General features: G+C 51.1%; 2 protein-coding genes across 2 annotated transcripts; both read left to right on the forward strand.

The window, feature by feature from the left end:
* The first annotated feature begins 2,283 nt into the window (after positions 1 to 2,283).
* Positions 2,284 to 10,305, forward strand: LOC141785914 (adenylate cyclase type 8). The gene is made up of 24 exons (XM_074664524.1): positions 2,284 to 2,878; positions 3,535 to 3,818; positions 3,908 to 4,105; positions 4,289 to 4,528; positions 4,666 to 4,894; positions 4,978 to 5,127; positions 5,209 to 5,339; positions 5,450 to 5,561; positions 5,719 to 5,846; positions 5,972 to 6,130; positions 6,220 to 6,454; positions 6,550 to 6,738; positions 6,838 to 6,938; positions 7,372 to 7,573; positions 7,747 to 7,848; positions 7,937 to 8,064; positions 8,166 to 8,247; positions 8,349 to 8,507; positions 8,611 to 8,757; positions 8,852 to 8,944; positions 9,043 to 9,157; positions 9,235 to 9,359; positions 9,444 to 9,542; positions 9,635 to 10,305. The coding sequence occupies exons 2-24, from the start codon at positions 3,571 to 3,573 to the stop codon at positions 9,815 to 9,817; spliced, it is 3,555 nt and encodes a 1,184-aa protein (XP_074520625.1). The 5' UTR covers positions 2,284 to 2,878; positions 3,535 to 3,570; the 3' UTR covers positions 9,818 to 10,305.
* Positions 10,306 to 14,585: 4,280 nt separating this feature from the next.
* xdh (xanthine dehydrogenase) lies at positions 14,586 to 23,847 on the forward strand. Its single transcript, XM_074664771.1, is given in 34 exon segments — positions 14,586 to 14,664; positions 14,826 to 15,114; positions 16,229 to 16,337; positions 16,442 to 16,568; positions 16,669 to 16,730; positions 16,828 to 16,914; positions 16,996 to 17,076; positions 17,166 to 17,310; positions 17,400 to 17,492; positions 17,573 to 17,724; positions 17,858 to 17,951; positions 18,398 to 18,507; positions 18,584 to 18,768; positions 18,835 to 18,997; positions 19,066 to 19,155; positions 19,233 to 19,402; positions 19,483 to 19,609; positions 20,004 to 20,123; positions 20,241 to 20,342; positions 20,345 to 20,539; positions 20,618 to 20,751; positions 20,833 to 20,920; positions 21,020 to 21,106; positions 21,186 to 21,377; positions 21,454 to 21,599; positions 21,675 to 21,756; positions 21,872 to 21,967; positions 22,070 to 22,273; positions 22,418 to 22,470; positions 22,546 to 22,660; positions 22,884 to 22,949; positions 23,035 to 23,223; positions 23,358 to 23,525; positions 23,711 to 23,847. Coding segments are annotated over 33 exon segments (3,909 nt in total). The 5' UTR covers positions 14,586 to 14,664; positions 14,826 to 15,088; the 3' UTR covers positions 23,762 to 23,847.
* Positions 23,848 to 24,192: the final 345 nt, after the last annotated feature.

Here is a 24,192-nt window from a genome sequence, read left to right on the forward strand (position 1 = left end):
TTTACAGAAAGAGAAGGAGGTTAGAGTTTAAGAGGGGAGCTGAATTTTAAAATACACCATGCTAGGACAACATTAAAAAGTATGTGTTTGTCAATATCAGGGGTTAAATGTGGAACAGTTTGAGAGATGAATTAAAGAAAAGTAAAACTATAGGCATATTTAAGAGAATATTTAAAACACACCTTTTGAATAAATATCAGGATGAAGAACAGCAGTTTGACCCAGGGCGGTAATGAGAGAGCCAATTGAAAATTAAACAAACAAAAAAAAAAACATATACAGAAATTAAGTATCATATAAGGGAAATGTTATGTGACTGTGTATGAAAAGTATAAATATGTAAAAGTTAAAATATCACCGTAGGAGGTGTGGATAAAAGGGGTAGGATTAAATAATTTTAACTTCTTACTACTCCTTTTCGAGCATGTAGATATGTAACACATGCAGGTTGTTGCTGCAGTCTTCGTTTTTCTTTTACGTTTAGTATGCTTGTGTTTGTTTATGGTGAAGACCTATTTCTGTTTTTTTTTTTTTCTTTTTGCATGTTCGAAATAAATTCATTCATTCATTCATTCATTCATTCATGCTCCGTCACTCGCGTTGTCCATCTTATCTGGCTTCAGAAATCCGGGTCCTTTCGGACCGACGTCAGTTCCAGAACAATGATGGAGGCTTTCGCGGGCTTCATTGTGTCAGCAGTCACGCGCCAGAACAAGCACTGTCAATAAGCTCTTCAAAGAGCTATTGATAAGCATACCGACAATGCTTTGATATGACCGAGTCTCGGTAAAGCGGGTCACACTCACAGTTGCCTCAACAATGTTTTTAAAGTTCAAATATTGAGTTGTTTTCAGTTGCTATTGATCAATTAGCTCTCGTACTATCGAGTGCAGTCGTTTTTGTGATGATTTTTACAGACGGAGGTCTAAAAACACACAAGTTAAAAGTTTTTCAACAACCGTAATGGATGCTAGCTAAGCCAATATCCGTATGTATGGTTTTTTGATCCTAAATCCTGTAAAAAACGTGGCCTACTGGTTCTAATGTGTCTAAGTTTGTATAATGTGGTAGGAATTATGACGCAGACCTCGAACCGGGGTCATACCGGTAGTTAAGTACAAGGCTTTACCAAATAAATAACGAAATTCATGGTCAATTAGCTAAAAATTCAACGTCTTCCGCTCAAGGGGATAAATGTACCTCATTATAGATGCCTCCCACTCTTGCTTCGGACACCGAATGTGCTGAACATGGCTGCAGTGACGCTCTTATCCCCCTCAACTCTCCGAGCAGCTGCTCCGGTTTTCCCGCCGCTGCTCCTGGCACAGCTGAATCGAGTTTAGTAATTAGCAGCGCCTGCTGGAGGGATGCGCGTGCCACTTGATTCCCGCCGTCACCGACGTAAACAGGAAGCACGTGAGTATCCATCTGCGTCACTCAGCCCCCCGACATTGTTCAAACGTAATAAAAATAGTCTCCATCGTTTGTGCTACGTAAGTGCTGGTTTGTGCAGAAAAAATATCGTTTGTGCTGCTTTGGTTTTTAAGATATAACAAGTTTATTATTATGGGATGACGTGACTCAGCCCCCCGAGATTGTTCAAACGTAATAAAAATAGTCTCCATCGTTTGTGCTACGTAAGTGCTGGTTTGTGCAGAAAAAATATCGTTTGTGCTGCTTTGGTTTTTAAGATATAACAAGTTTATTATTATGGGATGACGTTACTCAGACCCCCGACATTGTTTAAACGTAATAAAAATAGTCTCAATCGTTTGTGCTACGTTAGTGCTGGTTTGTGCAGAAAAAATATCGTTTGTGCTGCTTTAGTTTTTAAGATATAACAAGTTTATTATTATGGGATGACGTCACTCAGCCCCCAGACATTGTTCAAAGGTAATAAAAATAGTCTCAATCGTTTGTGCTACGTTAGTGCTGGTTTGTGCAGAAAAAATTATCGTTTGTGCTGGGTTAGGGTTAGGGTTAGGGGGGGGGCAACTTCACGCAGGTTGAGTATCTCAGTGTGTTATGCTCGTGAGTTTTTTTAAGAGACTAACCCTGTGTATGTCTGTCTTTTTTTCAAAGACTGTGAGTTTGACAGAAAGAGACAGAGAGAGATACACACACACACACACACACACACACACACACACACACAGACCACTGTGTGACCTGGTTGGACCTGGGCCAATCCCATCATGGACCTGAAAGCGCACACTTAATCCGTCCGATTAATGAGCAGCCGTTTCTCTCTGTTTCAGGGATTCCCGTGAGGATTAACACACACCACCTCCTCCTCCTCCTCCTCCTCCTCCTCATTTCCTCTCTCTATCTGTGCTCAGCTCTCTGTTTGCTCCTTTTACAGAAGCTGTCTTTGATTTGGACACTTAGCCCTGAGCACCTGAAACACCTCAACCTCTCTGATGGACTCTTCCGACGAATCTCTGGCATGTGGAGGTAAATAAAAGCGCCGTGTGTATCGTCTTCTTTTGAATCTCAAGGATTAAATATCAAAGAAACAAAATCAAACACCTCTGGGACAATTGTCAACGATGGATGTGTTTTTTAAAATTTTAAAGAAATTCCCAGTTCAGGATTAACATGCTTACTTTTTAACACTTGGGTGGAGGCTGGGGGAGAAGCAGAGCATAAAACAGGATCCAAAGCTGGAGCTTTGACACCTCCGGGACAGAGTGGAGAGAGCGGGACGAGGAGGACAACACGGAGAGGGATGAAGATGAAGCGCAGCAGAACAATACAGACACAAGGCTAAAGAAAGCAGAGACCCAGAGCAGAGAGAAATAAAGACGTGGAACAGGGAGAGGGCAAGGGATGAGCCGCACTCCTCTCCTCAATCACACACTTTTCATTTCTGCATCAGGTAAGCTGTAACCCCCCCCAACCCCACCCCCCACCCCACACACACACACACACAGACATATAGTGAGGACAGAGGTGTTTCTTGGATACTGAAGGAAAAACACGGATCAACTTCCTGTTCTCTCAGGTGTCAGAGAGGAAGCAGCAGGCCACCGTGCTGTAACCTGATTGGATTGACCCTGAAACCTGCCTCTGAGCCGGCCCAGCGCCAGGTGTTCGGCTCCAGAGGCCTTTAGGCATTTTGGCAAAGAGACAATCTGATGAGTTAAGTGGGCAACTGAAACTGCGCGCACCCAGAACCCTCGCTCCAACATCGTGTGTGATTAAAGTGTGGGAAAAAAAAACAATCAAGGAAACTACAAACCATCCTCATCCCCAGCTCACACCTGTTCCAGTTCACACACCTGCCTCTGAGGTGACAGCACCAGGCAGGGTCAGGCCCAGGATTGACCTCCTTTAGGTATAGAGGGTTAAACCAGGACAGAGACCTGCAGTCCACTTGGATTAGGTGCATCTTTAAGAACACAGTCCTGTCCCCTGTTCAGAGGGTTTACCTCCATCCAGAGTCATCAGTGCAGTCCTCCTTTGTGCAGCCATCATTTCCGATCTCCGCGTCTGTGTCTGTGGCTGATTTTAAAATCCTCGTTTGCCGATCAGGTCGCAGCAGAAACGGGCCGCTCCGCTGTCTTAACCATGGACGTTGCTGAATGTGGCGTGAAGGAGAACGGTGACTGTGAAGCTGCACGGCCTAGAACTGACATCAGCGTCAGCGCCGCCATAAGCCCCGCCCCTGGCCTGAGGAGGAAGCAGCTTCTGTGGCAAAGTGCGGTCAGGAACATCATCGACCAGCACAACCTGTACTCGCTGAGGCTCGCTGGGGGGCTGGAAAGAGGGAGGCACCGCATCACTGTGACCGACGCCTACATCGCTGACATCAACAGGTAGGCACTGTGATGTATTTCAGCAACTTCCTGTCCTCCGCTTCTGCTTCCCTAACCCTACTTTTTCCCCCTGCGCCTTGTTCTCACAGGCAGATTCGTAACAAAGCATCTCGTGGAGCCTTCTGGCAGAAACGGCGCTCGTCGGCCGCTCGCGTCCACCCCACCACACCCAAAATTTCTGTGCCGGCAAGTCTGACACGGGACGGGCTCACTGACGGTGACTTCTTTGTGTCTAGGGGCGCCACGGTGCGAGGCGTCCTCATTCCCGCTCTGCAACACACATTCAAGTAAAGCTACACACACACAGCCACACTTACCATACACAACTCTGTGTGTGTGTTATACAAACTTAAACACACAGATACAAACTCCTCATCTGTCCTCATCTGTCCTCATCTGTCCTCGCCTGTCCTCGCCTGTCCTCGCCTGTCCTCGCCTGTCCTCGCCTGTCCTCGCCCGCCCGCCCCCAGGTCTCCGGACCTGGAGAAGGTGTACCAGCAGTTCTCTTCGGGTCAGAGAAGAACATCGCTGGTTGTCACAAATGTCATCGACATCCTGACTCGGCTGCTCGTCCTCATGCTCACCTGGCCGTCCGGATGGTGGGGCGTGGCCTGTGATTGGCTGGCAGGCCTGTCGGTCATCCTGTGGGTGGGAATCTTTGTGCTCGCGCTGACAAGGAAGGAAGTGATGTCGTCACCTCAGTGGCTGAGGTGTGTTGAGAAATGTAGTCAGACCAAATGAGACCAGACTACAGGTGTTACCGTTTCACGTGTCTGTGTGCGCGCCTCGGTTGTGAGCTCACCTGTGTTGACGTGTGTGTGTGTGTGTGTGTGTGTGTGTGTCTCAGGTACCTGTCAGTGGTCAGCTGGTTCTCTCAGACCACGCAGGTGTTGGTGGGTGTGTTCAGTTGGGAGGAGAGCGATCATTCCTGGTACGTCTTCTTCTCTCTATTCTCCACCTACACCTTGTTGCCCCTGCCCCTGCTCTGGTCCATCATCGCCGGGGCGACAACATCCACCCTGCACCTTCTGCTGGACGTCTGCTGCCGCTACGGCGACCGAGCATTTGTCACTAAGGTGCGGTGGCCTGAAAGCTCTCAGGTATTTTCCTCATTTCAGTAGATGTTGTCACTGTCTGCGCCTGTTTGTTACCTGTCCAGGTGCTGTCCAAAGCCTTGCTGTACCTGGCCATGAACACGGCAGGTCTGTTCATTCACTACCTGTCTGACCGCACGCAGAGACAGTCCTTCCTAGAGACCAGACGCTGCATCGAGGGACGAGTGAGGCTGGAGAGGGAGAACCACAGACAGGTACAGGGACAGACTCTGTAGGTATGGTCTGACAAGGTGAGTCCAGGTGTGCTGATGATGTCACTGTGTTTGCGCTCCCAGGAGCGTCTGGTCATGTCCATTCTGCCACGCTTCCTGGTCCTGGAGATGACAGCAGACATGTCCTCCATGGACGACTACCTGCTGCCTCAGCAGTTCCACAAGATCTACATCCACCACTACAAGGATGTCAGGTGTGTGTGTGCGTGTGCGTGTGTGTGTGTGTGTGTGCGTTGGTTATCTGAGACACTTTCGGACTCACAAACGGCCTTTGACTCGTCCTTCTTCTCTTTGTTTCTCTCAGCATCCTGTTTGCTGACATCATCGGCTTCACCTCCCTGTCTCTCATCTTGTCGGCTCAGGAGCTCGTCAAGACCCTCAACGAACTGTTTGGACGCTTCGATAGGCTGGCCGAGGTCACGTGGTTACTATGTTACTGTGATGTCATCAATTGTCTGTTTGTCATAATGACTGTGTGTGTGTGTGTGTGTGTGTGTATGTGTGTGTGTGTGTGTGTGTGTATGTGTGTGTGTGTATGTGTGTGTGTGTGTGTGTGTGTGTGTGTGTGTGTAGGAGCACCAGTGTCTGCGTATCAAGATCTTAGGGGACTGTTATTACTGTGTGTCTGGGGTCCCGGAGCCTCAGAGGGGCCACGCTCGGTGCTGTGTGGAGATGGGACTCAGCATGATCAGCACCATACGGTACCAACAAACACACACACACACACACACACACACACACACACACACACACACACACACACACACACACACACTGCTACAGGGCTGTGTAGAGATGCGAGGTGTGTGTGTGTTTGTGTGTTCAGGTACGTGCGTCGGGAGATGCAGCAAGAAGTGGACATGAGGATCGGGGTCCACTCTGGCTCGGTTCTGTGCGGGGTTTTGGGTCTGCAGAAATGGCAGTTTGACATCTGGAGCTGGGACGTGGACATCGCCAACAGTTTGGAGGCTGCTGGAGTGCCGGGGTCAGACTGTAATCTCCGTGCACAGAAAGTCTCACAGTGTCCCTGCTCGTGTCTGATCGGCTGACTGTGTCTCTGTCGTCTGGTTTTAGGCGGATCCACATCTCTCAGGCCACCCTGGACTGTCTGGGAGGGATTTACGAGACGGAGGCCGGAAACGGGCAAGAGAGAAACGAGTTTCTGAGGAAACACAACATCGACACGTACCTGATCCGCCCGGCGCTGCGAGACGAGGCGGAGCCACCGAGAGCGAGGCGTCCCAGTTACGACGAGATGACGACGTGGAGCGCCGAGCTGCCGTTCGGAGACATCTTGGGCATGAACTTTGTGAGAAGAATGGAAAGAGTTGAACACCAGTCTGAGCTTCCAGAAAAAATGGGGTTTAAATTTCATCACTTTTTGTCCTTTATGGCTCGCTGTAGATCCTCGCCACCTTCACAAACGGCTCTCTCACCCAGCTGCCCAATCAGATAGCAGCACAGAGGTCTGGGTCACGAGAGGTCAACAAGAGGATCTGTCAGGCCATCGAGGTCCGGAGCAGCGAGAGGATGAGGAAGGAGCACATCACCACCTTCACTCAGGTGTTCAAGGACTCCCAGATGGAAGGAAAGGTGATGACCTCGCTTCCTATAGAAGGCCAGCTTTACGGCCAGGTGTGGCGAGTGGTCACGTGACCGTGGATCGTCCTCCCTCTCTCTTTCTGTCTGTAGTACGCCCAGATGAGAGATGAGCTCTTCAAGTCCAACATGGTGTGTTCCTTCATCCTGCTGCTGCTGCTGATGGCTGTGCAGGCGCTGATCCCCGCCCCCAGGTGCACCTGTCTGCATGTTTACCTGTCTGTTTACCTGTCTGCCTGTTTACATGTTTGTTTACCTGTATGTTTACCTGTCTGTTTACCTGTATGCCTGTTTACCTGTCTGTTTACATCTTTGTTTACCTGTCTGTTTACCTGTCTGTTTACCTGTCTGTTTACATCTTTGTTTACCTGTCTGTTTACCTGTCTGTTTACCTCTCTGCATGTTTACCTGTCTGTTTACCTGTCTGTTTACGTGTTTGTTTACCTGTCTGTTTACCTGTCTGTTTCCATCTTTGTGTACCTGTCTGTTTACCTGTCTGTTTACCTCTCTGCATGTTTACCTGTCTGTTTTCCTGTCTGTTTACCTGTCTGTTTACCTGTCTGTTTACGTGTTTGTTTACCTGCCTCTCTGTTTGGTGCTCACACCTGTCTCGCTCTTGTTGCTCAGGTTGTTGATGATGGCTGCTCAGTTTGTCTTCTGTGGCGCCGTTTACTTTCTGCTCCTGTTGCTGACTCTGGGGGAGGAGTTTAAGCATTGCCCCGCCCCCCTGCAGTCGCTCTGCTGCTGGGTTCATGAAACAAAGTACTGCCGCACGCTGCTCACGCTCACCGCCATCGCCATCAACTTTGGCGTGGCGTCCTCCGACGTGGTGAGTGTGAGGCTGTTTGGGAAGCCGACCTGAGGCCGAGCTCGGGGTCGGTCTGTTGTGTCGCGTGGTTCAGCGCAGAAGCCTCTGACCGTCCTTTTCTCCTCCCCTTCTCTCCTGCCCTCTGCTTCCTTTCTCCCGTGTCGTCCTCTCTTCCTTTCCTCCCCTCCTACCAGCTGTGGTGCGATTCGTCAGAGTCTCAAATTAACAGCAGCGACTCCATTTTAGCCCCGCCCCCTTCCACCTGGCCTGACATCAACATCTGCACACACCCAGAGGTGAGTTTGTGCACAAACATCCTGTTTTCTCCTCCCCGCCATCTTCTCGTGGCGTCGTCAGCTGATCGGATCCTCTCTCTGTGTTAAGTACATGGTGCTGAGCGGTGTCGTTGCCATGGTTACCTGCGCCGTGTTCCTCAGGTTGAGTTGCGTGCTGAAGCTGGCTGTCCTCCTGCTGGCCGCCGCTCTCTACACCTACCTTATAGAGACGCACAGGTGACCTCACAGACACGCCGGCTTCACCGTCAGGCTCGCCGCAGACGCTCTCCGACGTCGCGGTCAGTCCAATGTTCACGTGACGTCTGTGTGTCCCTCAGGTCTCATCACCTGTGCAGGAACGGAGTGTGTGTCGTTCTCATGGTGATGTTTGTGGCGGTGGTTCTCTACAACAGCAGGCAGGTGAGTTCACCTGGATCGGCTGCGCTGAAGCGTCGGGTGTTTCCTAACCCTAACCCTAACCCTCCGAGAGATGATGAGTGTTTGTTGTTCTTCGTGGGTAGCTGGAGGCCACGGCGCGGCTGGACTTCCTGTGGCGTCTGCAGGCAAGGAAGGAAGTGGAGGACATGAAGGAGCTGAGGGAGCACAACGAGTGTCTGCTGCTCAACATCCTGCCCGCCCACGTGGCACAGCATTTCCTGGAGAGGGACCGCAGCGACGAGGTACCCGCCGCCTGTCAACAGGTTTGTCCAGGTGTGTGACCATAACTCAGGTGTTTACTCTCCGTGTGCGTGTGCGTGTGTGCGTGTGCGTGTGTGTTTTCAGGAGCTGTACTCTCAGTCGTACGAGCGAGTGGGCGTCCTCTTCGCCTCTCTGCCCGGTTTTTCTGACTTCTTTGAGCAAAAAGAACTCGTCCATCAGCGCATCGAGTGTCTCCGCCTCCTCAACCACATCATCAGTGACTTTGATGAGGTTACACCGCACACACACACACACACAAACACACACTAACACACGTGTTAAGATAAACAGTGCGTTCATGGTGAATGTGTGTTTCTGTGCGTAGCTGCTGGATGAGTGTTTCTTTCAGGAGGTGGAGAAGATTAAAACCATCGGCAGTTCGTACATGGCAGCCTCTGGTCTCTCACCTGACCGACAGGTGAGTTGTGGGAGGTCATCAAATGAAGCTTATGCTCATTCACACACACACGCTGCTGATGGACCACGATGCTTTGCTCTGTTTGTGTCTGGGTCCAGGAGTGCGAGGACGTTTGGCATCACCTGAGCGAGCTGGTGCTGTTTGCTCTGGCCATGCAGGAAACGCTCAAACACTTTAACGCGCACACAGGAAACAACTTCCAGCTGAGAGTCGGTACGAGCACGGACCCGATTCTTCTGTGTTTAATGAGCACGCTCCGTGCCGCCTCTGACCTGTGACATCACCTGCAGGTATCGCTCACGGCCCGGTGATCGCAGGCGTAATCGGAGCCACCAAACCTCAGTACGACATCTGGGGTCTGACGGTGAACATGGCGAGCAGGATGGAGAGCACGGGCGTCAGTGGGAGGATCCAGGTGAGCATCGGCGTCTGTCTGAGCAGGCGTGTCTCCCTCAGAGCACCTCTGGTACTAAAACCTCCTCCCCACTCTCACCCACAGGTCCCAGAGTCCACCAGCCTGGTCCTGATAGAGCGGGGCTTCCTACGGCAGCTCAGAGGGAACATCCACATCAAAGGCATCAGCGAGCGACACGGGAAGGTAAGCGGGAAACACAAAGCAGGAGAAGCTCACACCTGTGATGACCTCACAGAGTTTAGCGACAAGCATCATCATCACGTCTCTTTGTCCAGGTTCGTACTTTTTTCGTAAGCAGTCGTGAGGAGCGGTCCAGCTTCCTGGAGCGTGGTGGTGGGCGGGGCTTCAGCATGACCAGGAACACGCTGGGGGCGGTGGTCTACAGTCTGGTTCAGGCCCGTAAGAGGGAGAAGCTGATGGAGGAGAACGGAGGGTTTCACCTGGTGGAGGCGTCGTAGCAGCGGCTGGACATCTGCCGTTTCTTTACACGTCAGGCGTCACGCTGCTGAGCGCCGCCGCAGTTTAGGTTGTTACCTCTGGAGGCTGTGTGAACTTTGTAGACTTAACTACCGGAGCGACCAGCAGGAGGAGCTGTTGCGCAAAAAGCCGAGCGATGGATTTGTTGACTCACCTGAGGGACGGAAACTTTTTTTGTGCTGCAGCTTTCTCTGAACTGAACTTTTTGCTGTTCTGCTGATGGTTTCTCAGGATTGGGAGAGGATGTGTTTTCTTCTGCAGAGGCGGTGACAATAAATCCTGCATGTTGGACTGGCGGGGACACGGTCTGCTGTTCATGGATCCATCGTCTCACAGATTTAGGGCCTCTCATAGACAGAGTGAGGCTGTGTGAGGCTTGTCGAAGGTTTATAAGTAACCACTGAGGCCGATAACTCTCCAGCTGGTAGAGGCAGCGCTTGTCTCACACTGACGCAGAGAGTTTAACCCTTTAGGGAGTAGATCCTCCTGGTGTGGATTAGGTGAAAACTCTTTGACCCCAGAGAAAACCTGTCTTTACGTATAAAATCAGCTGTGATGCAAAGACGTGATGGTGAAGAATAAACTAACAGAAGATGCTTCTGTCTGTCTTTCTGACACGCGTGTTTTTTCAGCGTTTTGGTGGATTTGAAGCTCTGACCCTGAGCTCTGAATATTTGTTCTGATGTTAGTTTCACACGTTAAACACGGAGCTAGAGGAGAGGATAAGACCTGGACCAGCCTGACTTTACCAGACCTCGATGACCCCGCTGACCCAGTCTAGACTGGAAGAGCTAGACCAAGAGGGGGTTGGAACAATCCAGATAAGGATCTGAGTCCACGAGTCAAACCGAAAAAGAAAGTCACATAAAAGATGTCAAATTGGGAAACCACACACACACACACACACACATGCACACTCACACACACACACACACACACACACAGATTTGTAAAATAAAAATAAAAAGAGTACAAGTTTGGGAATCAAACGTGACTTCTCCTGATGTCCTTGTGTTTGTTTTTCTCGTTTGTTGTTGTGGTTTGTTTGCATCCTGTGATTTCAGTGTTTTGTTTTGTGTTTTTATACTTGTGAGGGTTCGTTTGTCCGTGTTGACGTTTCTTTGATGTGTTTAAGTGTATATTTGTGGAATGGGACTGAAAGCATCCTGAACCAATCGACACAGCGTGAGTCGATCATCTGACCTTTGACCTTGAGGCTTAAGCATAGCTGTGAATAATTGGTCTACAAAGGGGCGTCAATGCTTTGCTTATCTAAGGTCTAAGGTCACACTGGGTATTGCAGGTCAGTCCTTCACGAGGTCTGTTTCAGCCAGAACCAGAGTCCTCATAGACAGGGAGAGAGAGCAGGGGCTGGTGAAAAACTCTTGGAGGGTGGGTCAGTGCAGGTTGTGGATTTAGGGGCACCTGAAAGGCCATCAGCTCTGGTCCAGGACTCCAGGTAAGGTTGTTTACCTGTGTTTTAAGGGGAGGAGGAGCTGGTTGTTCCTACGGGTCCCTGAAGGACACACCTCCCTGCACAGAGTCCACCTCCTCAGCCCAGATTCACAGACGCACAGCGAGCAGAGCACTCACAGGAACGAAGACATGAGGGGCATGAACGGGACCGAGGCAGACTGCGAGACCGGGCCTGGGTCTGGGTCTGATGAGCTCATCTTCTTTGTGAATGGAAAGAAGGTAAAACTGGTTCATTTCCTGTTCAAATGTGACCTTTGGCAGCTTCTCCGTGTGTCTTCATACATGTTTATATTTATCCACACCGTGTCTGCACCTTCTACTGTGAGTGTATTCAGATCAAACTCCATCTGATTTATTCAGACAGATGCTTTGCCGTCACTCAGAGTCAGGAAACATATCACCCTAGTCAGACTAAGTCAGTGTCAGGTGGAGTTTTACCGCAGTCAAGTGATCTGCTGCAGCGGGGTCGTAAACTCTGACACTTTGAACAGCACAAACAGAGCGAGCGTGGAAGAGGACGGGCACGTGATGATCTGGGGCAGAGATGAGAATGCAGAACAAAATGTGGATTGAGACACTTCACAGGCGACTCAGAGCAGTTAGAAACGGATGAGAGCTTTTCCCTTTTTGTTGTCGTCGCACCCTTAAACGCTGGAATCGGACTCTGCATATCACATAAACGTTTTCTGTTTGCAGAATATTGTTCTGTCAGATTAACCAAATCCAAGGTTTCAGATCCCCAGTAATGTGTGTTAATCTGTACATTAGCCCAGGATGGAATGGCTCCAGATTCCCCTTTAGAGCAGGTAATGTGTTATTAACACACCTGTGGAACAGAAAGCTGTCAATCATTGAAGAGTCAGAGTTCAGCCGAGAGTGTCAGGTTAACATTTGACGGTCACGCTTCATAAAGCTCTGACACTTCCCTGCTTTCATGACAAAACCAGCAGAGTGCGTCAACACACAGTCACATTAGTGTCCATCATTTACCCCAGCACACACACACACACACACACACACACACACACACACACACACACACACACACACACACACACACACACACACGGTTCCAATGTCAGAAACCTTTTAATCCTAATATTAATCTGTGTCTATGTTGTGCAGATCGTGGAGAGAAATGCAGATCCTGAGATGACCCTGCTGACGTACCTGAGGAGGAAACGTAGGCATGCACACACGCAGACATTAGCACAGGGTGATGTTAAAGAGCACGGCGAAGCCGCATGAATACGTGGTAACTAGGTTTAATCAGAGACTTGAATCAGACATTTGAGGGTAGCTTTCTGGTGACAGACTTTAATCAAAGTTTTGGCTCAGAAACCAGAGAAACACAGGCCTCACACCCTGCATCAGGGCCATCATTAAGTCATCTTCTGAAACTTCAGGTCACTAAAAGGCTTTGACACATATCCTAAACTACAGGTTCCCTCTTTTATTTTGGAGTCCCGGCTCGGCTGGTGTCCCTCCTTGACTTTCCCAGGTGTAGTCTGTGTGGAAGCCAGCTGCTGGTGTTATATGACTGGTGGTTTGGTTTATTGGCGCTGTCAGAAACAGGATGAGTGACTGCGAGGTCAGTGAACGTGTGTCTGATAAAATCCGCTGATCAAAGTTCACTCTCAGAGGATGATTCAAATCGATTTAACCACTTTATTCAAATCAGACTCTAACATTTTATTTTGCCCCGATGTTCCGAAACATCTCATATCTCAGGACCTTTCGATAGGCTAACTGGGTCCTGGAGCACCCTGATGAAAGCTGCTAAAGCATCCTTTGACACCAGGGACCTTTCCAGGCTCTCCTAGGACTCCTAAAGGGTGCAGGCCCCAGAAAAGCTACTCTTTTATTGGCTGAGATGATAAGATGTCAGAACAGCAAAGAGAAAATACTAAAAGCAGCTTCAGTCCACAAAAATTTAGAATTAGTTCAGCTCTTGGAATAAAGGTTGCAGTACAGTTGTTGTCCACAGGAGGGCATAAAATGTCAACATTTTCTAAATCCTGAAATTCCCATTTTATAATAAACAGAACGATGTACTGCACCCAGAGAAGGTGAAGCAGGCCGAAGGTGATGGCTGTGATGATGTGTTTCTGTTGAGGGTGCAGGCCCCAGGAAAGCTGCTGTTTGATTGGCTGAGATGATAAGATGTCAGAACAGCAAAGAGAAAATACTAAAAGCAGCTTCAGTCCACAAAAATTTAGAATTAGTTCAGCTCTTGGAATAAAGGTTGCAGTACAGTTGTTGTCCACAGGAGGGCATAAAATGTCAACATTTTCTAAATCCTGAAATTCCCATTTTATAATAAACAGAACGATGTACTGCACCCAGAGAAGGTGAAGCAGGCCGAAGGTGATGGCTGTGATGATGTGTTTCTGTTGAGGGTGCAGGCCCCAGGAAAGCTGCTGTTTGATTGGCTGAGATGATAAGATGTCAGAACAGCTGATTCAAAGCATGAAGATCGCTGTCAGTGATCCTGTGACTCAATGCGTTATGTGTGTGTGTGTGTGTGTGTGTGTGTGTGTGTGTGTGTGTGTGTGTGTGTGTGTGTGTGTGTGTGTGTGTGTGTGTGTGTGTGTGTGTGTGTTTTCAGTGGGCTTAACAGGAACAAAGCTGGGCTGTGCTGAGGGTGGCTGTGGAGCGTGCACCGTGATGCTGTCCAAATACCAAACACACACTCAGCAGCTGCTGTATCCTTAAAAGCGTGTGCGTATACGTGTGCATGCGCGTGCGTGCGTGTGAGACTGGGGCTGCAACGAGGAATGGATAAAGTGGATTAATAGAGGCGTGGATGTTTTTCAATGATCAATGCACTGTGCAGCGCATAGACTGTAAAAACAATGACGTCATCTCGCTCGGCTCAAAGTGAAATCGCCACAGAAACTGCTCCCCCTGGTGGCTTGCTGCAGGTGTCTGGTCATTCCAGATGACCTGTGGTTAAACTTTAGATAATAAATACACCTCGTAGAAATGTTTCTCACGTGTGGTTGTCAGGTTGTTTGAACACATCATTTGTCTGCCTTGTATCCAAGTCCTCTTTTTTCAGAAAAGTGTCGTTTTCATTACTCATAAGACATTAAACACGAGGTGTTACGCCACAGTTGACGATGATTGACAGCTGCCATTGTTATTTATTTGTAAAATATGACAGGTGGTAGAGTCAAGAAGTGATTAGACTCGCGAAAGAAAAAATATATATTTATTATTTTTGTCACCCCGCTCCACTCAGATTTTCCCAGAATCCCTCACAGTCTCTACTGCGCAGACTCTAGCTGCGCAGCTGCTGCCGATTGCGGCGCATGTGACGGGGGAATTTTGGCTTCAGAACCGTTCAATGGTAAATGACGAAGCGACGTATTTACTCTATATTCTGTCTTTTGTGCTGCATTATAGCTGCGTTCATAGATATATACAAACACGCGTTCATATATAAGTCTACGAGTGTATTAGTTTGGCTTCAGTTTAGTTTGTGTTCTTGCTTTTAGTCGGATTACTTAGCGGTTGGCAACTAGCTGAAGGTGCATTACCGCCGCCTACTGGGCTGGAGTGTATCTCACCTGGGCTGCGGGGCTGTATACGTCACATGTAAACAGAACCGCGTGGCGGAGGAGACGCTGGGCCGCAGGTGGAAAACACGCGAATAATGGCAGAGCCGGAGGAGCCGTGCAAACATTTCCTGAGTTTTATTTCACGCTGAGTTAAAGCACACAGCGTGTTAATTGGGGAAAAGTGACCTCGGATGGCACGGCAGTCCGAGTGAAATGACGCCAGGGAGCTCAACAGGGAGGTGAGGAGCAACAACATGTCACGTACACTCCTTTAATATGTTGTGAAATTCATGGCATGTGTGTTGGGACTTATTTGGTGTTTTTATTAATTCGTCATCCTGTTTGAAAAACAAGAGTTCATTAAACTACCATTAGCGTTGGTATTCGCGTTAGCATTAGCACTAGTATTCGCGTTAGCATTAGCGTTGGTATTCGCGTTAGCATTAGCGTTGGTATTCGCGTTAGCATTAGCGTTGGTATTCGCGTTAGCATTAGCGTTGGTATTCGCGTTAGCATTAGCGTTGGTATTCGCGTTAGCATTAGCGTTGGTATTCGCGTTAGCATTAGCGTTGGTATTCGCGTTAGCATTAGCGCTAGTATTCGCGCTAGCATTAGCGCTAGCAGCTACAGCAGGTAGGGCAGAGGGGGTGAACTGTTTGACCTGAAAGTGAAAAGATTGAGGAAAAGTTTTTTAATTTATTTTCCTTTTTGGCCCACCGAGCTTTTAATCTGGAGAGATAACAATATTTTCTCTGTTATTTTGCCCAAAGTGTTGATTCTTTAAGTGACAATACATTCATATTACTTTGTTAAAGGTCTTTGTCAGGTGACGTCACATCCGCAAACGCCGCAGTGCATCTTAATGCACCGAGTAATATTATTTGTTGAAATTTTCTAAAAAAAATGTCTTTCTCTGGCATCTTTCGTCAGTTTATCTCGACATGGTTTCCGCTCGTTTGGCTTTTGTTTTTGTACCATGGTGTAAAATCGTGAAGCTCCGCACTGCATCTCCGTTTACCACTATTGCTTACTCCTATTGTGTACATCCTTTACCCACCAAAATGGCGGCAGGGGCTTGTAGATGACGTCACTGACAGAGAACGATCCTTGTTATGTGGTCAGTTTAATTATGTTAAAATATGTTGTTTTTTGTGTATTTATCATTAAGTAAACAATAGTCATCTAATAAAACAACACGCATGTTTGGTCTTGCCAATTTTACTGTTATACATTCTTACCTTTTTTTTTCCGATTCATTGATTGAGTTAATTACTAAATAATCATGAGTTGCAGCCCTACTCTCAGCTAATGACTCAGTGTGATTGCTGTAAATGGTCCTGAACTGTCATCCAGTCATTGCGCCGTGAATGCCTGTCTGGCTCCTGTCTGCTCTCTTCACCTGGTTGCCGTGACGACCGTGGAGGGTATCGGCAGCGTGGCTCGGAAACTTCATCCTGTGCAGGTAAGACTCCTTGCTGGCTTCACCCTTCTCAGGCTTGATGGGAGGGTGGTCACAGAGCTACAAAGTGAAGCGCGGTGAATGTGCGTGCGTGTGTGTTTCCCCAGGAGCGAATAGCGAAGGCTCACGGCTCTCAGTGTGGTTTCTGCACCCCGGGCATCGTCATGTCCATGTACGCTCTGCTGAGAAACGACCCCAAACCCAGGATGGCAGACATAGAGGAGGCCTTCCACGGTACCGACAGAGTCCGGCAGACACACTTTGGATCCGGGGTTGTTGGGGTTTAGCGTTAAAAACCGAACCCGGTTAGAGCATGTTTGTTGTTCTTTTGCAGGAAATCTGTGCCGCTGCACCGGATACAGACCCATCCTGGAGGGGTTTAAGACCTTCACTGCGGTGAGAGCGGAGTTGTCCTGACCGCAAACATTTTGTCTGCGACACGTCGAAGAGTCCCGCTCAGGGCTGACGCTAATCCCGAGTCTGTCTCCTTCAGGACGGGGGCTGCTGCGGAGGTCGGGGCCAGGGGAACGGCTGCTGCCTGACCAACGGGAGCCGAGAAGAGAAGCGCTCAGAGGGGGACGTAAGTCTGACTTCCTGTCACGCGATCTGTGTATAAGCAGACGTTGGGCGCCTCTGACTCGAAGCTGTTTGATTCAAACAGGACGCCGCGTCTCTGTTTGATCCAGCAGACTTTGCACCCTTCGACCCCACACAGGAAGTGATCTTCCCCCCTGAACTCATGGTAACTACCACAAACACACACAGTTAACCACGCAACCGTTTGATATGTACCGAACCATTCACCTCTCCTTCTGCCGCTGCTTCCACCAGTCTCTAACCAAGGGTCAGAGGTCTGGCTCTCTGCGTTTCCGTGGGAACAGAGCGGTGTGGTTGCAGCCTGAAAGTCTGGATGAGTTTCTGCGTCTGAAGTGGGAGCATCCAGAGGCCAAAGTGGTGGTTGGAAACACCGAAGTAGGTGAGTGTTGACAAAGGCGCTATTTAATTCATCTGTCCATCCATCTGCTGTGCCACGAGACAGCTCTGTGCGTGCGTTTCTGCGTCCAGGTATCGAGGTGAAGTTCAAGAACATGCTGTACCCGGTCCTCCTGGCTCCAGCGTTCGTTCCCGAGCTGAGCAGAGTGACTCAGTCTGAGGACGGTGAGCGTTTGGACCCTCACCTTTACTTTTCCCTCTTTGTGTCTTCAGCTGTGTGAAGGACCTTGTCTCCTTGTTCTCAGGTATAGTTTTTGGTGCAGCATGCACCCTCAGCCACATGGGGGCAGTGTTGAAGCAAGCGGTAAACACTCTTCCTCCTCATCAGACGGAAGTTTTCCTCGCCGTCCTGGAACAGTTACGCTGGTTTGCTGGATTACAGATTCGTAACGTGGCGGTGAGTCCCGATCGGCAACGCTTTGAAACGTGCGATCGACTTTAGAGAAGAGTTGTGCGTCAATGAGCCGTGGCTGAGAAACGAAGCCTCTCTGATGGTTTGATGAGCTGCGATCGTGTCCTCGTGTCTGCAGGCCGTCGGAGGAAACATCATGACCGCCAGCCCCATATCAGACCTCAACCCTGTTTTCATGGCCGCTGGCTGCAAGCTGACACTGATGGATAAGGGTAACAGGCACACAACGCACATACACACACACACAGTTTTTGCCCTTGTGAAATTACAGGAATCGCTTTGAGCACTGTTGTTTTGTCACTGAGGTCAAAGTTCAGAGATGATTTAAATGTGGGACCGATGGCGTGGTCTTTATTTACATTTTCTTTGGAAAGGTCAGCCGTAGTTTCTCCTCACTGCGATGTCTTTAGTTTGATCAAGCAGTTACGATGACCACTCCTCAACGTGTGTTTACTCGTTTCACGTGGGCAGGAGGCGTCCCGAAGTCCAAAGTCTGAGGCCGTCAACACACAGACGTGTTTTTATGAATTGAAACTTGTGTACGAGCCGCCGTTTAAAGACGTGCCCCACGCTCAGCCGGAGCAGCAGACAAAGTGTGACACCAGCGACCATTTGAAACTGTAAACACGACAGCTAACCTTGACCTTTGACCCTGCAGACGGCAGCAGAGCAGTCCGGATGGGCGACGGTTTCTTCACGGGTTACAGAAAGACCATTCTACGACCGCAGGAGATCCTGCTGTCCATCGAGATCCCCTTCAGCAAGGAGGTAGCTCCAGCGGCCGCTCTGACCAATCAGAGAGCTGAACAGAACGCACTCTGACATTTGCCGTCTCCGTCCTCAGTTTCAGTTCGTGTCGGCCTTCAAACAGTCGCCTCGACGCGAGGACGACATCAGCGTCGTGACGGCAGCGATGAACGTCACCTTCTCTCCCGGAACCGATGCGGTCGAGGACCTGAGGCTGAGCTACGGCGGCATGGCGGCAACTACGGCGATGGCAAAGAAGACAGCCAACGGTCTGCTGGGAAGGTAATACACGTGGTTATATTTCATCAGGAAGGGAGGACGCACAGTGACCATCTGTGATGTCATCAGGCGCTGGGGGGAGGAGCTTTTGCAGGAGGCCTGTTCCCTATTGGCCGAAGAGATGACCCTCGACCCCTCTGTGCCGGGAGGCATGGTGACCTACCGGCGAACTTTGACCCTCAGCCTGTTCTACAAGTTCTACCTGAGCGTGCTGCAGAAGCTCCAGGCGCAGGTGAGCGCGTCGTGTCAGGTGAGCCTCAGGCGCGTGTGACGTCACCTGACCCTGCGTGTCACCCTCAGGGCGTGCTGGTGGAGGGCGTCCCCTCTGACTGCGCGAGCGCCGCAGAGCGTTATCACCCGGAGAGTCCGTCCAGCGTTCAGATCTTCCAGGTACACCTGAGTTTCTCACCTTTGTGCTCCGCAGACGGCTCCATCTCTGAAACACTGCTCCCCTCAAATGTCTGCAGGCGGTCCCGGAGGGGCAGAGCCAGGACGACGCAGTAGGCCGTCCCATGATGCACCTGTCTGCGCTGAAGCAGGCCACGGGGGAGGCGGTTTACTGCGACGACGTGCCGCTGTACGAGAACGAGGTTTACCTGGCCCTCGTCACCAGCACCAAGGCGCACGCTAACATCCTGTAAGACTCGCGCACTCTCACGTCTGCCGAACACACGCACTGTCACACACCCCTCCCGTCTGACCAGGCGTGTGTCCCAGCTCCGTAGACGCCTCGGCCGCAGAGCGGATGCCCGGCGTCGTGGGCGTCGTGTTTGCGGACGACATCCCCGGGAGCAACGCCACCGGACCCATCGAATACGACGAGACCGTCCTCGCCAAACACCAGGTGCGTATGAAGCTAAATGACCAATCAGATGGCCCGGTCAGGGAACGGATGCGTGACATCACGTTACTCTGCGTCAGCGACACGCCGGTCAGGACATCCGGACGGTAAAGCAGCTCCAGCTCCCGTTCCTGTTTGCACTGTCATGTTTCTCCTGTTTGCACTGTCATGTTTCTCCTGTTTGCACTGTCATGTTTCTCCTGTTGGTCGGTTTTTCTGTTGCTGTGTCACACGTTGCACCGCGTCCTTTTCAGTGCACGACTTTAATAATTGAATGTCTTTATTTTATTTTACATTATGTGTGTATATATGTATATATATATATATAAAATAATAATAATTGTTCAGAGCGAGTGTGGTACTTGGCGAATGAAGGGGGTTGTGATTCTCTCTGCAGGTGACCTGCGTGGGTCACATTATCGGCGCCGTGGTGGCCGACACGCAGATCAACGCTCAGAGGGCTGCCAAGGCCGTGAGAGTCCAGTACGAAGAGCTGCAGCCCATCATCACCATCCAGGTGACAGAGCGCACCTGTGACCCCTCTGTGACCCTGACAGTCACACCTTTAAACCCGTAGCAGAAGCATTCATCCAGAGGGGCAGGGGGCGCTAACCTTTGTCTGTCTGATCCACAGGAAGCCATCACAGCCGGGTCCTTCTATCAGCCAATCAGGACGCTGCAGAAAGGAGACCTGGAGGCGGGGTTTGAACAGTCTGACCACATCCTGGAGGGTAGGACGGCCTCTCTGTTTTCTGTCAAAGAGATGTTGAGGCATGTGATGACAGGTGAGCCGCTGATGGTTTGACAGGTGAGATGCACATCGGCGGTCAGGAACATTTCTACCTGGAGACCAACGTGACGCTGGCCGTTCCCCGAGGAGAGGACGGAGAGATGGAGCTCTTTGTTTCCACACAGTCTGCCTCCAAAACTCAGGTGACAACAAACCGGCCTGGAAAAAACGCAGAGAGGGCGAGGAGCCGGGGATGGTGACCGTGTGTGTGATTTCTTCAGGCTCTCGTGGCGAAGGCGTTGGGCGTTCCCGCTAACAGGGTGGTCGTGCGGGTGAAGAGGATGGGAGGGGGCTTTGGGGGAAAGGAGAGCCGGACCACCGTGTTGTCGACAGTGGTCGCCGTGGCGGCAAACAGGTACGCGTGTGGGCCGTCTGTTATTGTAAATGTGTAAATGAAGCGTGTAACGCCACGTCTAAACGGCCTCTGCGTGGTCAGGCTGAAGAGGCCGGTGAGGTGCATGCTGGACAGAGACGAGGACATGCTGATCACAGGAGGAAGACACCCCTTCTACGGAAAATACAAGGTGGGACACCGCCCCCTGCTGGAGGAGGAGCTAACTGCAGCGCAGAAAGTTTAACCTGAGATAGTTGTGTTGTCTCCTCCCCCTCCTCTACCTGTCCAGGTGGGCTACCTGAGCAGCGGGCGCGTCCTCGCTCTGGATGTGTCATATTACAGCAACGCCGGAAACTCCATGGACCTGTCTCTGTCGGTGAGTGGGCGTCTGCGGCCGGGGCGTGTCGTCTGTCGTCTGCGGTCGCGACGACGTTGTAACCGGTGCTCCTGTCCAGGTCATGGAGCGCGCTCTGTTCCACATGGCTAACTCGTACAGTGTGGCCAACGTGCGTGGGCGTGGCTTCCTGTGCCGCACCAACCTGCCGTCCAACACGGCGTTCAGGGGCTTCGGGGGGCCGCAGGGCATGATGGTCTGCGAGAGCTGGATGGCGGACGTGGCTCAGAGCCTGGGCAGGCCGGCCGAGGAGGTACGGGAGGACAGGTAGAGTCGGGCTGGGAGAACAGGTGAGTGAGCGGCAGCCAATCGGTGTTTTTCCCCCGCAGGTACGGCGGTTGAACCTGAGCGTGGAAGGGGACTCCACACCTTACAACCAGATCCTGGACCAGATCACTCTGGACCGCTGCTGGGACGAGTGTCTGTCCCGCGCCAGACACCAGGAGCGACGAGCCGCCGTGGACCTTTACAACAGGTGAGAATCAGGTAACGTCAGGTAGCAGCGAGCGGGTGGAGCTTAAATCCGAGCCGGCTCTGTGTGTGTCCTCAGTCAGAACCGATGGACCAAACGAGGCCTGGCCGTGATCCCCACCATGTTTGGAATCAGCTTCACCGCCCTCTTCCTCAACCAGGTGAGACCAGGTTACCTGAGTGTGACAGGCTGAGGGCCGCCCGCGGGTCTCACTGTGTGTGTGTGTGTTTGTGTGTGTGTGTGTGTGTGTGTGCGCGCGTGGTGTGTGCGCGTAGGCCGGAGCGCTGGTTCATATCTACACCGACGGCTCGGTGCTGCTGACCCACGGGGGGACGGAGATGGGACAGGGACTCCATACCAAGATGGTCCAGGTACATCTGCAGAGCCTCACCTGTTGACAGCTCCCAGGCTGTGAATCTGAGTGTGTGTGTGTGTGTGTGTGTGTGTGTGTGTGTGTGTGTGTGTGTGTCCAGGTAGCGAGCAGGGTTCTGGGTATCCCCTGTTCAAAGATCCACATCTCAGAGACCAGCACCAGCACGGTCCCCAACACCAGTCCCACCGCTGCCTCTGCGTCTTCAGACCTGAACGGGGGGGCCGTGCAGAACGCCTGTGAGACGCTGAACACGCGTCTGCAGCCGTACAAGGACAAGAGCCCCAAAGGATCATGGGAGGACTGGGTGAGCGCAGAGGGGACGGTTGAACCTGAGTGTTTTTCTGCGTCTCACCTCAGCAGATGACAAACCTTTAACCCTGACCCGTTTGATCCTGGCACATTGTCTCCGCCCTCACGCTGCTGAATGCCTTCCCTCCGTGTTTTTCAGGTGAGAGCGGCGTATTTCGACAGAGTCAACCTGAGCGCCAACGGCTTCTACAGGTGAGGCTGCGGGGGGTCCTGGGTTGGTCTGTCCTCGTCAGAATAACACGGACCGATTGTTCTCCTTCCAACCAGGACTCCAGATATCGGCTACGACTTTGAGAGCAACTCGGGCCGAGCGTTCAACTACTTCAGCTACGGCGTGGCGTGCTCTGAGGTGGAGGTGGACTGTCTGACCGGAGCGCACAAGGTGAGAAGCAGAAGCAGAACCCCTCCTTCTGGTCCGTCCTTCTGTGTTCCTGTGGTCCTTCAGATCCAAACATCGCTCAACACACCATCAGCAGCCTTCAAGTCATTGCTCCTGAACTGTGTGTGTGTGTGTGTGTGTGTGTGTGTGTGTGTGTGTGTGTGTGTGTGTGTGTGTGTGTGTGTGTGTGTGTGTGTGTGTGTGTGTGTGTGTGTGTCCATCCTAGAACTTGAGTACCACCATAGTGATGGACGTGGGTCACAGTCTGAACCCAGCCATAGACGTGGGACAGGTGAGGCCTTCCCTCCACGACTCTGTCGACTGATTTGTTGAGGCGACCTGTGGCGCCCCCTTCAGGTGTTTGTCTGTGTCCTCAGGTGGAGGGGGCGTTCATGCAGGGTCTGGGTCTCTTCACACTGGAGGAGCTGCACTACTCCCCACGGGGCGTCCTCCTCACTCGGGGTCCAGGGTCATACAAGATCCCTGCTTTTGGCGACATCCCCGCCCAGCTGACGGTGTCGCTGCTGCGTGACGCTCCCAACCAGAAGGCCGTGTTTTCCTCCAAGGTGACAGCCCAGGGTGCACCCGAAACACACCCGAAACACACCCCGAACACACCCGAACACACCCCAAACACCCCGAACACACAGCTAAGGCTGATCACAAAACTGATTCCTCTTCCTGATCGGCTGTTCCTCAGGCTGTCGGCGAGCCTCCTCTTTTTCTGGCAGCTTCGGTTTTCTACGCCATCAAAGATGCAGTCACCGCCGCCCGGGCAGAGTCTGGCGTCAGCGGGCCGTTTCGATTAGATAGTCCCGCCTCGGCTGAGAGGATTCGCAACGCCTGCTGTGACCGGTTCACCAAACTGGTATGGACACTTTCTGTACTTCTGAGACTTGACAGAGCACACGGAAGCGAGAGCACATGTGAAGGGAGAGCACATGTGAAGGGAGAGCACATGTGAAGGGAGAGCACATGTGAAGGGAGAGCACATTAGTCTGAAGCTGTTGACTGTATAGAAACTGAAGTTGATCCGTGTCTTTCTCTGTTCAGTGTCCTCCTCCAGAGCTTGGCTCCTTCACGCCCTGGTCTGTTCAGGTCTAATGCTGCTGGTCTCTGCTGATCTCTGCTGGTCTCTGCTGGTCTCTGCTGGTCTCTGCTGGTCTCTGCTGGTCTCTGCTGGTCCCTGTTTAACCCCTCACAGTGACGAAGCAGGGTGGTCTTCCAGTCCCTGACTGAACTTTGTGAATGCTAAAGAGCTAGCGCCACCTCCTGCTCAGACCTCAGAGATTGAAGCGGCTCAGACAGACCCGGACACTCGGCTGTAGCCGGTTTTGGGCTCCTCAAACACTGTGAACACAGTGAAGCGTCACCCGACGCTCTTTGATTGGTGGTGAGAATTAATGGATGAGAGGAACACGTGCTCGGTGCGAGCCGAGGGTTTGATGATGTTTTTACAAATAAAAGTGTTTGTTTGTGCCTCTGAGCGTCTCCGTCAGCGCGTCGTCATTCACAGCCAGAGGGCGGCTCTGCTG

The sequence above is a fragment of the Halichoeres trimaculatus genome, unplaced genomic scaffold (assembly GCF_033239565.1).
Source record: "Halichoeres trimaculatus isolate MK-OKI-2021-1 unplaced genomic scaffold, fHalTri1.1 fHalTri1_scaffold_24, whole genome shotgun sequence".
NCBI lineage: Eukaryota > Metazoa > Chordata > Actinopteri > Labriformes > Labridae > Halichoeres > Halichoeres trimaculatus.

Excerpts from the sequence above, each read along its gene's own strand:
- LOC141785914 (XM_074664524.1), top strand. The coding sequence starts at position 3,571 with ATGGACGTTGCTGAATGTGGCGTGAAGGAGAACGGTGACTGTGAAGCT. Across the intron at positions 5,847-5,971 it reads AGCATGATCAGCACCATACG|GTACGTGCGTCGGGAGATGC; the intron begins GTACCAACAAAC and ends TTGTGTGTTCAG. Across the intron at positions 8,758-8,851 it reads TCATCAGTGACTTTGATGAG|CTGCTGGATGAGTGTTTCTT; the intron begins GTTACACCGCAC and ends TTCTGTGCGTAG.